The sequence below is a fragment of the Uloborus diversus genome, chromosome 9 (assembly GCF_026930045.1).
Source record: "Uloborus diversus isolate 005 chromosome 9, Udiv.v.3.1, whole genome shotgun sequence".
Classification (NCBI taxonomy): Eukaryota; Metazoa; Arthropoda; class Arachnida; order Araneae; family Uloboridae; genus Uloborus; species Uloborus diversus.
This window is the reverse complement of record NC_072739.1, coordinates 105,795,800-105,811,404: the sequence shown is the minus strand read 5'-3', so window position 1 is coordinate 105,811,404 and position 15,605 is coordinate 105,795,800. Positions and strand designations below refer to the sequence as shown.

Below are 15,605 nucleotides of genomic sequence, written 5' to 3'. Positions count from 1 at the left end.
ACTTCTGGGGGCTTTAGAAACGGATTGTGATTTCCAAACTGGGAGACAAAAAGGTGTAAATATTTGGCATTCTATTGTTGTATTGCTCATTGCTCTCATCAAGACTTTTTCTATCGTTGAATCACTACAGGTTCTAGACCACCTGAAGTTGTCACTGCGTTAGATCTTTGGATAGCTGATGTTTTAGCTGATGTTTGATGTGATCAATGTTTTTTATCGCATAATGTACTTAAAAGTTTGAGATAGTGTTGTAAGTATATGTCTGCATATTTAGCATAATTCACATAACCAGCTGCGTAAAAGAGAGGTAGCTCAGTGTTTGCAAATGAGAACCCCCACCGACTTAGAGGGTGCAGAACTGCAGCATTGCCCGTCTCACTATTGGCAATTTCGGTTTGTCCCCCCCCTTACGGTGATGGCAAAAGATTGTAGAATAGTTGAAGTTTGTTAATCAAGAAGAAGTAGGGAAACTTTGGTCAATTTGGACTTTTTTTTATGCTGCACAGGAATTTTGTTTTCCAACAGGTGTTCCATCTCTCCCCCCCTCCCTGTGAACGCCCCTGCTCACCAACAAACACAACACTGAATTAACTAAAAAATGATCAATGTTAAAAAATGCATAAAATGCTTTGAAAGAAGTGGTGGAAATATTTAGAAATTAGGTGATGAGAAAGTAACACCCTAATTAAAACAAAAATTGTGTTTCCTAAAAGTATACATGTGATTTTAAAAGATGAATCACACACTTATAAAACCAACTTTAATCATTTAGAATATACATTTAAAAGTAACTTTCAAAAACTTGATCTTCCCGTCTGTGAGCAATAATAAACATATTCAAAATACATAACAAAACAATCTCAATACAATAATCACCAGGTTGTTACTAAAATCATAACAAACATAATTAATCATCACAGTTCAATTGAAATTCCATCTACTTAAAAATTTAATATCTATTTGAGCAGTAAAAATAATTAACAAAACCATTTCACTCATTTCATGGTTGTTTTAAAATAACCATAGTAGTAATTTCTTCGAATAGAGAACATAGTAAGTCACTAATGTCTCTAAAATAGAGTGCCATTTAAAGGAAAAAAGTGAAGAAATTAATAAGGTTAAAAGACAAGTGAAAAATATATTGTTAAATATTTTACAGGATTTTGTTTCTGTAATGAATGCTATTTTACAGATGAGGAATTGGTAACATAATTTATAGGAAAGCATTTGGAATTAAAACATGATTACAGCACTTAAAATCTGTTAATATATTTACACTGAACTCTCAGTTATCGATGTAATGAATATATGTAAAGTTTAAAAAAACCACTTGACTGTCTGATTTTTGTGTATTTTCTGTGCATTAAAAAAAAAAAACTTTAAATATCATTGAAGTAGCAGCGGTGAATTTCCTCACAAAAGAATGCTAATGCCGTGTATTACCTAAGTTAATCCTCGGTATTAGGCAGTACCTAAAACTGGCATTGTTAACTTTTCAATTTCATTAATAATCATTAAAAAAAAAAAAAAAAAAAAACCTTCAAAAATAGTCACTTTTTATCCAATTGCCTGTCATTAAGAGACATTTGTAAATAAAATTAATACATATGATTAACCGAAATTTCTATTAACCGAGCTGATAATGAAGTCTTTTTTTTTTTTTGTAAATAGGTAAGCCCTAAGAAAGACAAGGTGTTTTATTTCTCTGTTTTTCAAATGTTTTATTTCTTCTTTTTTTACATAATGTAAATGTAATATAATGATACATTTTCAGTTTGAAAGTAAAATTATTTTCTTGAAATTTGAGTTTTTTTAACGCATTTCTCAATGTTTAACTTGACGTTGTAAAAAAAATTAAAAAAAATCAGTTGACTTTCTAAAACTTACTACAAGTTATTATCCTATTTTAGATTTTTAACTGTAAAACATTACTTTTTTGTGTTTATTTTCATCTTTTAAAATTTTTCTATTTTGCTTTCAATTACATTTTAAAAATTTACATTTCTGACATTTTATAAAGTTTCTACTAACCAAGATTTCTGTAATTTGAGGCACTAGCTGTCCCAATTCGTTGCATTGCGATTCTTGGATAAGTTGAGTCATATCTATCACTTCACATAATGTAGGCAATGTAAAAAAAGTACAGCATGACAAAGTTTGATATATTCCCACTGTTCAAAATAATTTGCATTTTATGAAATTTGTCGCCATTTGTCCTCATTTTTTATTTAAAGGTTTTCTATTCATCAATTTCTATGTCTACCTTCTCTTTAAAAATGCATTTAAAAGCAAAAAGTGTAATTTTCAATCATTTTCAGACATTAGGCACCCTAAAAGTTATGAGAGAAAGCTCAAATTCTGATAATTTTCAGCAATCAGACCCAGTAAATAAATTTTCAGATGTAACTTAACGCTTGAAAGTATCTCTTAGTCATGCATCAGTAAAATTTTAATTGTACTTTTTTTCTCCTGTCCTCTTTGTTTTTCAAAGATAATCTTTCGCAAAATGCTGATCTAGTGTCTTTATTCCCCAAAAATATTATTTGAATGAGATAGAAAAAATCATTTAAAAATGAGGGGGAAAACAATCTTGACTCATGAAAGTTTAAAAAAGTAAAAAATATCATTTATGTACATTTTGTTTCGTTTTGCTTCATTTTTGTTAACCTTTTTTCTTAATAGCAAGTTAATTTTTTGAAAGAAAACTGCTCTGAATTTTGTCGACATTTTTTTCTGTTATTTAATTACCAATAAGCTTATATAACATTAGGTTCTGAATTTCATATACAGGGCGAGTCTAAACTCTTGGGCAAAACTGTAAGGGGTTTTAGAGGTCATGATAAGATCATGTGGGATTATGTGGAACACATGGTTCTAAATGCAATGCTGACGTGTTACATGCACGTAAAACCGCAAACTGATGAATGCGAACAGGTCAAAAATTTACTACACAAAGACAATTTTACACCACATTTTAATTTTTGAGACATATTTAGAATTGTTGTTAAAAGTTACGGCCTGTAATAGCTCTAATACACACCTCGCAACTCCTAACAAAGGTGCTGTGATTGATAAAAGTTTGTTAAAATGGATTGTTATAGCAATAACTAGTTCTTTGTCATTGCGACCCATGTATTATAGCTGCGGGCTGAAAATTTCAGCTGCTTTAAACCTTTCTTAAAAACTAACATTTTGTATAAAATCATCTTTCTGTCAGTACTTTGTGACCTGTTTTCATCCATAAGCTTCTGGCTTTGTGTGCATGTAGCACACCAGCATTGCATTTGTGACCATACATTCTGATATGTGACTCTGGCTTCTTATCCAACCCTCTAACACAAATTCAAGTTTTGTCCAAGAGCTTAGATTCACGCTGTATACAACTCTGTGATATCTCACTTGTGCATCTTTTTTTGGTCATCGCTTGTTGTAAGTTGCAAGTGAGAGATGATTGTAGGAGGGATCAGAGGTATCCAATGACATCTTTAACATAATCAGCTATCAGAGTGATAAATAAATAATTATTTATCCTGCCTGAGTATTCTTTTCCTTAATATTAAACTAAGTAGTTGTATAAATATATCACATGAGTATTCTGTCTGTGGAGTCTAGTTTTTTTGCAGTTTAAGGCCACAACCTTGGGAGAAGAAGAGCAGAAGGCTTTTTAAATTGTTGTCACTGACGCTCATGAACCATAAACTTCAGATTCCTCAATTGGCTTGAACTCATAGTTACCACGCCCATCCATGTATAAAGTGTACTAAAATGTAAAGAAAATGGCATTATTGAAGAAACATATGCTCAAAACATTAATTTAAAAATAAGTAAAATTATTTCCAAGTAACAGTCTTTCATAGATAAACATGCAGAGCAATTTACAGCTTTTTAACTGTTTTAAAAAAACCAGGATTTTAATGAATTATAATTGTCATGACTTTAGTACAGCATTTCCATTTCAAAGCTGTTTCTCCCTTCATTTTTTTAAGATTAAAGGCTATAAGAAAACAATAATTTTCATTAAAAGGTTTATAGTCTGAACAATTATCTCAAAGACAACGGAAGCAGTGAGAAGCAAAGAGATGCAAGGGGACTTTTTAAAGTTTTGAGTAAAACTTGTGCAATCAAATCATAGGTAGGCTTTCATTGAAACGTTTTCTTAAATTATGCTGCAAGCAGCATCTGTCAGGGCTATTATTACCACATCCTGCCTCTTGTGCTGTTATGTCATTAAATATTTGGGGGAACATGCCTTTTTATAGGACAGATGTCAAGGTGGATGAATTTTACTAGGCCTAAAAAAGTCCGTTTTGATTTAAGTCCGACTGTCAGAAGATGACACTTGATCACGCCTGATTTCAGAAGCGTGCATTTTCATGAAAGGGTGATACATAGAGGAAAATTGAAGAACGGAATTCACAAATGTGGTAATGGTTCTGGAGCTTGAATACGTCATCTTGGAATTTAAGGAATTAGCCAAGGAGGTAAAAAGATTTCAGTTTTGTGTGATCAAGGCAGATGCCTCACGGGACAGGTCATATTCAAGTAAATGGGTGGGTTTTGGTTTTATCTTTTCCAGCAGCCATTGGTCAGAGATGACAACACTTCTTATAGTTAACTTGAATTGAAAATTGGCAAGAGTAAGGTAGCAATAAAGAACGCAAAGCTCATGGGCATGGGCAGATCCAGGAAGGGGTCACGGGGGCCATGGCCCCCTCCGAGAAAATATCAAGAATAGTTAAAATCCCCTTTTTTGAGCAAAAAGGCAAATAATTTCTCTTATAATGCATACAAAGTATAACAATAGGGAAAAAAATGAGGGGGGGGGGGCATGAGAAAGTTTCAAAAATAGTTAAAAAGCTGTTTTAGAGCTAAACATTAAAAAATCCTTATTATTCCTCGAAGCTTAACATGAATATAAAAACAATGCCGAAGAGTCATAAACTCACACTGAGGAAGTTTCAAGTAGTTTTTTGAAACCCTCTTTCCTAGCTTAAAATGAAAAAAATCAAATCAATTTTTTTTCGTTCTAAGTGGACCTACGAAACTCTACAAACCCTAACCTTACCAAAGATAGTCTAAAATGCGATTAAAAGTCTATAAATTAGAAAAATTTCCTGGGATGTGCATTTTAATCTCTCCTCCCCTTAACATCACCAAAAATAGTCTAAAACAGCATTTTTTAAGCTTTAATTTCCAGGGAAGTGCTCCAACCCTCTTCTCCCCCTACCATTACCAAAGATAATTAGAATGCATCTTAAAGACTGTAATTGTAAATTAGAAAAATTTCTTGGAGTGGGCCCTCGAATCTCTCTTCCACAAATCATCATGAAAAGATCGTATTAAACTGAGTTTTTGGCTCTTCAATTGCAAAAACAATCTGCTGAGGAACCCCCAAACCTCCCTCTTCTTAACATTATTGGAGATAATGCGTGCATTTTTAAAGTTCCAATTTCAAAAAATAGGCGGGGGAATGGAGTCGCATCTGAGTCCTTAATATTACGAAAGACACTTAAAATGAATTTCTAAGATTACAAATCGGAAAAAATTCCTTAGATGGGCCCTCAAATCTCTCCTCCCTCTAACATCATCAAAGATCATCTAAAACTGCATTCTTAGAGCTACAATTTCAAAAAATAGACAGGGGAGTGCCACCAAATCTCTTCTCCCCAAACATTACCAAAGATCGTCCAAAATGCGTTTTTAAGACTACAAATTCCAAAAATTTCCGGAGTAGAACCCCCCCTCTCCCTTTACTTCGGAGTTAATATTATACTTACGGTTGGTTTATATAGGCTTTCTCTTAATTCAGAAGTCCTATACAATCGCCTTAGAACAAACAGTACTGAACACAGTGATACCACTTTGAGGTGACGATATATGCACATGTTTATCACAAAAAGAGGAAGATTATTGAAAGGGTTACAGCCTTTATTTTAAACTTGTGTCGCTAAATAAAAAATTCCTTAAAAAATGATCTAGTCAAAGGTGGGCTATATTAATATTTGTAATATTCAAAAATTTCCAAAGCATTTTTCTAAATGGCCTCCGCCAAGAATTCTGTCTGGATCCGCCCCTGCTCATGGGTGGCTGGCACACCAAAAAAAAGTGGGAAGTTAAAAGAAGTGTAGGTGTTAGGGGTTGTGGATGCTAAAACTGATTTTTTTTTTTTTGCTAAAATTGCTAGCTTTTAATAAAATTGATTTAATAACTTCTAAAAATGTAGGATACAGCATCAAAAATCGGGATGGATGGCCACAGCAGGCTTTCCACTTCTGTTTTAAAGTTCCATTCTCATGAAATAAAGTGATAAAAGGTCATTTGTTTGGAATTTTTAGTTTTTACTTTCGTGAAATAAATAAATCCACCCTATAAAAAATCCTTTTAAATCAACTCTTAATTTTTAATTCTGAAAAGTGAGGAGGCAGTCCCCCCCCTTCCCCCCCCCAAGCCGCCTATGGTAAAGCTCATTGTCATTTGTATTTTTTCACCAACTCAATGCATTTATTGCTGCAGCTTAAACATTTCAGGTCTAAACAATCACAAAACGAAAATATATTAGGAGCACATTTTTCCCCAGTTCAACTGGTTGCAAACACCTTAAGTATTAATTATTAAAACTACGTACGTCATTTTTAATAATACAAATAAACATCAACAGACTTCAATCTGCAAACAGCAAGTAAAGACTTTAATTATTTCACTCAAGATATTTACAACCGTCTCAATTGAAATAAATTATAAAATAATAAAATAAATGCTGCAGGAGCTAAATTAAAAATAATTTGCAACAATATTGCCCCTTTTTTGTTCTCATAGAACTATTTCTTGATTTATAAAACTTATTCAAAAAACATTACTATCACCAAAAAACACTAAACTTATTTTTTTTTTGGCATGTGTCTTTTCTTCCTTCTATATGTATTTTAAGGAATGAACTCATTTTTTCAAATGACTGAATGGTGCCATTTGTTTGCGGTTGGATTATAATTATAGTAGCTTTAATTCAAAACATTGACATTAATTATTTTTTTGTTGTTCTGGAGGCAGTTTGAAATTAATTTACATTAAGTTTGCAATATTTTTACAATAGTATACCAAATATCACTGTGGTTTGCATCCATAACCCCTTGACATTCGCTTGTTTTACAATACTTAACGTTACCTTCGCGTAGCATTTTTCTTGTTCATGAGCATAAAAAAAAGAAAAACATATTGTTAGTGAAATAAATGTAAGAGAATTTTTTTTTACTTAATCATCAATTTTTTCGGGAAAAACTGTCAAGTATCATGAACACAGATGCTTTACTATAACTACGTCTAAATTTTTTTTAATAAAGAATTTTGAAAAGTTTTTAACCTCCCAAAATATGCAGGTCACTTTTATTGGAAACACACATAACACAAAAGGAACAAAAGTCTTCCCTCAAGGTTAAATTAATGGACTAAGAAGAAAAATATCTCATATCATAAATGAACTTGATACATATTACCTGTAGTGATGTGCCGGATCGTCAAAAAAGTAGATCCGCGGATACGGATCATTAGTGTCAAGATCCGCGGATACGGATACGGATCTCATTTTTTTTTTAAAAACCCAATTCAACTATTTAAGTGTTTAATTTCTTACGGAAGGTATTCCCGTCAGAATAATAACACTGCTTCTTCAAAAAATGTCATGTACGGCGAAAATATAATCAAGACTCTGATTTACTCTTTAAAGAAATCTCCGTTAAAATTTAGGGAAAGTTGGAAGGAATGGGTCAACGCTGCATTAATGCTTAAATAGAATGTAAAAAATTATTTCTAGCTTGCTCGGTAGATGTAGGATACAGGAGCAAGAGTGTAAAGCTGCTACTGGACAGGCTAGAAATAATTTTTTGCATTTTATTTCAGCATAAATGCAGCGCTGACCCATTCCACCCAACTTACTCCGACTGACATCTCCCCCAAGGGCCCCCTGTACCTGTCATTGTGATGACTAACCAGATGGGGGATCCTCGGGAAGACTCCGACTGACAGAATAACAGAGCCGGAAACACATTTACAAACAGTAAATAGAGAATTTAGTCTCACTTTTTTTGTAGAATGCCTAGTATAGAAACTAATATTAAACTAAAATTAAAAAAAAAAAAAACATGTCCCAGAGGGTCAACCTGATATTGAGATGGATTTCGCGGGTCAGAACACACATTGTTAACAAATAAGAACTGACAGCGGATAGAAATTTTAAATCATGGAGCTTTTTCTCCTTATCTGACTACGAATTAGCTACTGATCACGCGTATAAAGGCTTTGAATTGCATTTAAAATTTCCTTAACAAGATTATAACTTTTACTGTATATAACTTGGAAGTTCCAAACAAATATCAAACGCAGAAAACTTAGTTCGTTCAATTTGGGGCCAATATTTTTAACATACAGGTAAGTTTTTACTACCATAATTCCGAAAAACGTTAAGTTGTTTTTTATTAATATTTCTGGTAATTAAAGTTTTGCAAAAACGAGGCCAAGCTAAGAACACTTTCGATCAAATCACCTTTTGAACGAAAAAAGAACTATCAAAATCGGTTCATCTGTTTAGGAGCTACGATGCCACAAATAGACACAGATAAACTTTTAAAACTTATTATCCATTTCTTTTTGCAACGGGGGGTACAAATTGGCTTCTGAAATGATACCTTATAATTTAAACAGGGAACAAAACCTAATTTAAACGGAATTTAAGAGTCCTTTATTCAAATAAGGAATTTTTAGAATAGAAAAGATCCGTTTAAGATCCGTCAAAAAAGTAGCGGATACGGACACAGATTTTTATTTTCCCTCGGATATCCACGAATACGGATACGGATATCCGGAACATCACTAATTACCTGTAACCTGACTTTCATCTTCAAACATTCGGCAGAAAATTTTAGTGAGGCTTTTTGAAAAATGTCACACATGTAACGCACCTGAATTGTTTTCATTATAAAATCATTTTTAAGGGAAAAAGTACTTTACATAATTCAACTAAAACTATTGTGTGCTGGCACTGAAACGTAGAAAAAAATTATTTATGGAATACTTACTTGGTATACCAAGACACATGCACAAAATATACAGTTCATTTACCTTTTAAAACTTCACAAGAAATAACAAAATAATATGAGGTACAACTTATTTTCAGATTTTCCGAGTCACACATGTAATGCTGCATTTAAAATTTTATTAAAAAAATTAGAATTTTCATATGAAAAAAAAAATTGCCACCTAAAAACTTTTACATATGTTTTGTTACTCCAATGGAAACTATTAAGAAATACTTTTAAAACATCATATTGGTTTTTATTGCTTTTTGCAAAAGAAATGGTGTCAAAAAGTCACACACGTAACGCTGGAATATCCCAACTACTCTCAATTTGCCTCTATTTCCTTATTGTTCCCAGAAGAAATTTTGGCCTCGAGGTAAAAAGGATCAATCTGATAGAAAATTATTTCTTGTCTTCAAGGCTCCATCACTTGCTATAGACATTGTTACAGATAACACTGAAAAATGATGTCCTCATATACATAACATAACAATTTCAGTTTCTCTTCTACAAAATGAGGACCATTATGCATGCATTAAGACCACAGATGGGGAAAAGATTTCTTGCGGGCTTCAATTCTACGACTATAAAACTATTTTATACATGCTACTGCTTTTAAAATTAAAAAACAAACTTACCTCATGGTGTTTCCACAAGGATTTTCTGTGTGAAACTGTAAATAATGTTATTCCCATCTGAAACAAATGTGTACTTCAAACTTAGTTTATGATTTTAAAAAAAGATATTAAAAAATACAGAACTAAAAGATGAAAAATAAAAACAAAGCAGGGGAAAAAAATGTGAAAAAACCACTTCCCTTTTTTTTTCATTTTAAAATTACTATATGTTTATAAAATTTTACGTTTGGTTTAAATTGAGAGATTTTTGATACATGCCTTAGAAAAAAATCAAAAAGAGTTGCAATTCTGCTCAAACTTTACCAATCATTATCATATAAATATTGTGTTAAAGTGTTATAATAGAAAATGCTGGAAACTGAACATTATGATTTTAGTTTACGGTCCCACAAGAGGTAGAACAATAAAAAAATAACTAAATAATAATAAAGGTATGAAAGAAGGAATGCTTAATACCTCATAAAAATTTTTCAAAAGCATATGAGTCAAAGATAAACTATAAAGTTAATTCATTGAATACTTTGAAAACAAAATTACGAATGAAGGGTTGCAAAACAAGATAAATGTGTTGCTATGTCTCTTCCTAATAATTTTTGGAGGAATTCAGTTTGAAACTTTTATTTTCTAATTTAAAATTTTCAATCAAGATATTTCATTTTTATAATTCCACTTTTTGATTTGAGCATTTTTTCATTCAACTTTGAACAGCTAAGAAAAACTTAATGATAGATTCTACAGGTAAATTTGCATTCTTCTTCAAATTTTGATCCAGCAACAAGTTTGTGTGGGAAATTTTTAATCAAGAAGAGCTTTTGATATAAAACACAGTTTTTTTTTTGTTTCATTATTTAAAGCTTTTTTTAAACAATAAAACATTCATAACATTAGCACGTATGGGAGAAATTTGAAGTTCTTTATCAACATTTATTTTTTTTAATGAAGAAAACTGTAGAGATTCTGAATAGTTTTTTGCTCTAAGAAATCAAAGAAAAGTGATTAGCAAAAAAAAAAATATTTTTTCCCAAAGACAGATTGTATAAAATGTTTAAATGATTAATTGATTGAATGATCTGGATCAGTAAATTTAAAATTCTTTTTCACATATATACAAACAAAAAAAGAGGAGGGGTGGGATGCAGTTTTGATAAATGATTATTGAGATGCATATCTTTAAATTTTATTCTTATGTTTTAAATATTTTTTAGGTTGGCAATCAATTTAACATAAAACACTAACCTACAATATTCGGGTTGTGTTATAGTTTTTAAATTTTGGTAAGAGATCCTTACATTTTATACATTTTTTATGTATTTTTGTCCATTGATTAGCATCTGTTTTCAATTTCTTTTATTGAAAACATTAAAGTACAGCAATAGTTACTAAACAAAAAATAATGAAAAAAAAAAAATAAACAGATTAAAAGGTGCCCAATGTTTTTCTTCTTCAAAAAGTATAAAGACAGTAAAAAGATGTGATTTGTATTATTTGGAAAATTAAATGGTGATACATGTATTAATCAAAAAATAATACTCTTTCTTCAAGAAAAAAAAATTCAAAATTTGATTAAGTTTGGAAAGCAAACATATTGAAAGTCTTAATCATGTAAATAAAATACATAATTTGTATTTTGAACATGTAATAACAAAAACAACATAGGATGTTAGTCAAGCAAAAATTAATTTTTAGTTTATTTACACAGGAGAAAATTTTATACCTCTCTACAGTACTGATACATAGATCCTTCAACGTCAACACTAACAGCACTTGTGCATTCATCTAAGATAGCGAATTGTGGGCGATGGTAAAAAAGCCTTGCCATCTAAGAATAAAATTTGGTCAAATTTAAAAAAAAAAGAACTACACATACATTTTTTAAAAAGTTAATTAAAGTTGAGTAGATTATCAAAAGCTAGAACATTTCAGTTAAAACACTTAGTGACAATCTAAATACAGCCCAAGCTCGTTTAAAAACAAATTTCACAATAATAATAAATACATACATGATGTACAATAAGACTATCAAGAAGAAAATGGGAGTTTTAGATAAAAGTAATTTACACATTAAATAGGAAGAAAAATACAAGTGGCTTTATGCACCCCATTAAAAATAATGATTACTGAATTCCCGAGACTTATTAAAAAAAGAAATTTCTGATGAATTCTAAGGTCCAACATAGGTTTCAGTCAATATTTGTTTCCTGTGATTGACATCAGATTGTCAGACTATTTTTAAAAAAATACTTAAAAATTATCACTGACAATTTAATAAATAAAGAAAATTGATTATAAACAAAAACATTATACAATAATCAAAATGCATTGGAAACACACATGTTTCAACAGATGTTCTGAACCAACAGCTTTACTTAGTGATTGTCGCGCCATCTCAATGAGGTACACGCAACCATAGATAATGAGAAAGAAAAAAAGTGCATGAGCGAATTTTCATCACACAAACAAATTATGTCAATTCCTTCACACAAAGAGATACAGTACCAAAATTTCAAAGACCTAGCATAAAAAGTTCACTTCAAAAAAAAAAAAAAAAAAAGACACACACACATTTATAATATTCAAAACATATGAATTATTAGAAGAAATAGCAATGCACAGTATATAACCAATAAGAGTTAATTCACCTATTTGCTTTATAATTTTTTTTTTTGGAGGGAGAGGGGGGGGGGGGGGTAGTATTTTTAAAAAACATTCATGGTACATTACATGTATTTTTGGTTTGTTATGTAGGATTCATTATCAAAAAAAAAAAAAAAAAAATTATGAAACTTCATTGTATAAAATTTGAATAACTTAGTGAGTATGTAGTGAAGTAAAAAAAAGTAATTTTTTTTTATTTACATTCAAGTTATGAAAGTTTTTTTAAAAGGCACAGCTTTTAAATCAAACAGGCAAATGTAAAACAAATTTTAAAGATTTGACTTAATTTGATAAATTTAATTCAAAAACATTATTTATCACAATAGGCTATCAATGTTTTATTAAGATAATTTAATATTTGAAACATGATAAAAATTTATTTTTGTTTAACCAAAATAATATTTAAAAGTTATTTGGAGAAAATACTCTTTTTTCGCCATTTGACATTGATGATATTCAAAAATATATAATACTTTCCCGAAGTCTATCACTGGATATACCTTGAACATGTTACCTTTAAATATGCTGAGCAAATCGGAATCTTTTGAATTTTCTATTGCAATGCCACATTTTCAACTTACATGCACATGAGTTTTAAAAAAGGACTGCTTTTCAAATTGAATTAAAAAAAACGAGCTGATGTATGCATTGCATAACTTTCTTTTACACCAATTTAATGTCATTTCTCTATTATTGCAATTTTAGTATGATTCACTTTCTAACTCTCTAAATATCTCCAACAATGGCCACATTGAAACCAGATTTTAAAAAAAATAAAAAAAAAATTGCCAAATTTGTCGCCAAGTTGGTGACCAAAAGACTGGCGATATATCGCCAAGTGTCCGCCAAATTATAACACCACTTGAGTTCGCATCAAAACTAACAATGAATTCCCCCCAAAAAGGTGCAAAAGACCCCTTTAGAAACACCCGAATGCAACCGAAAAAAGAGGTGCACAACTAGACCCCACTAGGAGTCTACGTACCAAGTTTCAACTTTCTAGGACATACCATTCTTGAGTTATGCAACATACATACACACATACATACGTACGTACATGCAGACGTCACAAGAAAACTCGTTTTAATTAACTCGGGGAAACTTCAAAATGGATATTTCGGGCGTCTATACGTTCTTAGGTACATATGTACGTGCGGTCGGGTAGGAAAAAAAACTCAACATTCATTTGGGGGTGAGCAAAATGGAAATTAAGGCCGATTTTTTAATGAAAATTTTTTCGCGAATACAATACTTCCTTTTTTGTAAAAAAAAGTAAAAAAAAAAAAAAAAACAATAATTCAGTACAAGTTGAAACATATGCAATAGCACTTACAGCAACTCTTTGCTTTTCTCCTCCACTAAGCAAGTCCATCCAGTCCTTAAAGAAATCCATAAGTCATTTACTTATTTTTTGAAAATTTCATACACAAGAAGTAAAAAGTAGTAAAATTAAAAAGTAAAATAACATAGAAATTGATTATTTAGTTAATGTAAATCCCAGCTTATTTTCCAAACATGGTTTTTCAAATTTATATATATATTACATCTATAGTATATTGTAAAGCTTGATTTAGCTGGTAAATTTTAATTAATGCTTTCTTAAAATACAATATTGTCATTCCACTTGTTCTTGCTTCAAAATATTTATCAAAAAAAAAAAAAAAAAGAAGAAAACAACATTCAAAGTTACATTATTGAACAGTAATACTCACCCTAATTGAATTCCAATCTCCTTCCCTCTCCAATAAATACGTTAACTGTACCTAAATTTTATAAACAGCAAAATATCAAAAGAGGGTCATAAAATTGAAGTCAAACAATTTTGTTGAACAAAAACATAGTTTTACATAGATACATTACATTTTAAATGAGTTTAAGGCACTTGATGATAGTGTTTCTGAAACTAAAATATGATAAATTACATTTGAATTTAATGTAAAAAAAAAAAGTACACATTTGTGTGTGTCCGAGGTCATGCATAAGTTCACCTCCCTACTTTTAGGGTGAAAATCAGAAAAAAATTGAAAACCTGCATGTAAGTCAAGCCTTTGCTTTCTGGAAAAATCAAGAGATTTTGTGGTAGTTTTTGAAAAGAAAAATTATAGGGTCTGGTGGGGTAAAGTGGTCATAAAATCATAGGTTTTCAAATTATGTGAATAATAGATACAATAAATTCTTTAAACATTTAAACTTTTTTTGTTTTTATTTTACATTGCATTATTAAGGAACACAGTACATTGAGTTTTAGGAAAATAAATATTGATTTAAGTAGTTTTATAACACTTTCTTTTCCCTTTGTATTTATGACCACTTTACCCCATGGGGTGGGGGAAAGTGGTTATAGCATGGGGTAAAGTGGTCATAGTTAAAAATAGATGCAAAACCATTTAAAACAACCCTAATATATGTATATTTTGGTTATTTTTATAGTTACAAGTATATGCACAAGCATATGTGTGTATACACGAGTATATACGTGTCGTGTAAACATTAGTAAACACGTTCATATATGAATAGATACATGTGTGCATCAGATACATGCATGCACGTGCCTACTCAAGTATATACGTGTATACACGAGTATATAAGCATGTATACGTGATTACCTACAGGAGTGTGTACGTGTCTACACGAGTATATACGTATCACGTGAATATACGTGTCACGTGTACGTACGGGAACATACACGTGTAAACGAATATCATATGAGTGTATGCACTTGTATTTCAAGTACATACGTGCATACCTGAGTATATACGTGTACAGTAGACATATACACGCATATATAAGTGTATATACACACATATACGGGTATACACGAGTTAATTCGTGGATACATCTAGTGCGTGTTTGGTACATGTCTACACACACACACACATTATATATATATATATATATATATATATATATATATATATATATATATATATATATAATTCTTTTTGTGAAGCACGAGTATATACGTATGTACGTGCAAACACGATTATGTCCTGTATAAACGTATATAAGTATATTTACGTGTATTCACCAGTACATGTGTGCCTGCAGAATGAGCAAAAGCTCTTGAGCAAAAATCTAAGGAGTGTGAAAGGGGAGGATAAGAAGCAAAGATTTATAAGGAACTTACGTTCGCTGAAGCACTACATGCACACAAAGCCAGAAACTGATGGATGTAAACAAATCGCAATTTTGTTACACAAAGATGATTTTAACCAACATTTTAGTTTTTAAGAAATATATAGAG

General features: G+C 30.8%; 1 protein-coding gene across 1 annotated transcript in view; it reads right to left on the bottom strand.

Annotated features, from left to right (window-relative positions):
- Window positions 1-3,648: 3,648 nt before the first annotated feature.
- LOC129229203 (ATP-binding cassette sub-family D member 3-like) overlaps window positions 3,649-15,605 on the bottom strand; it is a 67,422-nt gene continuing 55,465 nt past the window's right edge. The window contains exons 22-26 of the mRNA XM_054863464.1: window positions 14,074-14,124; window positions 13,695-13,739; window positions 11,421-11,525; window positions 9,707-9,763; window positions 3,649-3,760 (exon numbers count right to left, since the gene is read on the bottom strand). Of these exons, the coding sequence (XP_054719439.1) occupies window positions 3,686-3,760; window positions 9,707-9,763; window positions 11,421-11,525; window positions 13,695-13,739; window positions 14,074-14,124 (333 nt within the window). The 3' untranslated portion in view covers window positions 3,649-3,685. The remainder of the gene's footprint in view (window positions 3,761-9,706; window positions 9,764-11,420; window positions 11,526-13,694; window positions 13,740-14,073; window positions 14,125-15,605) is intronic.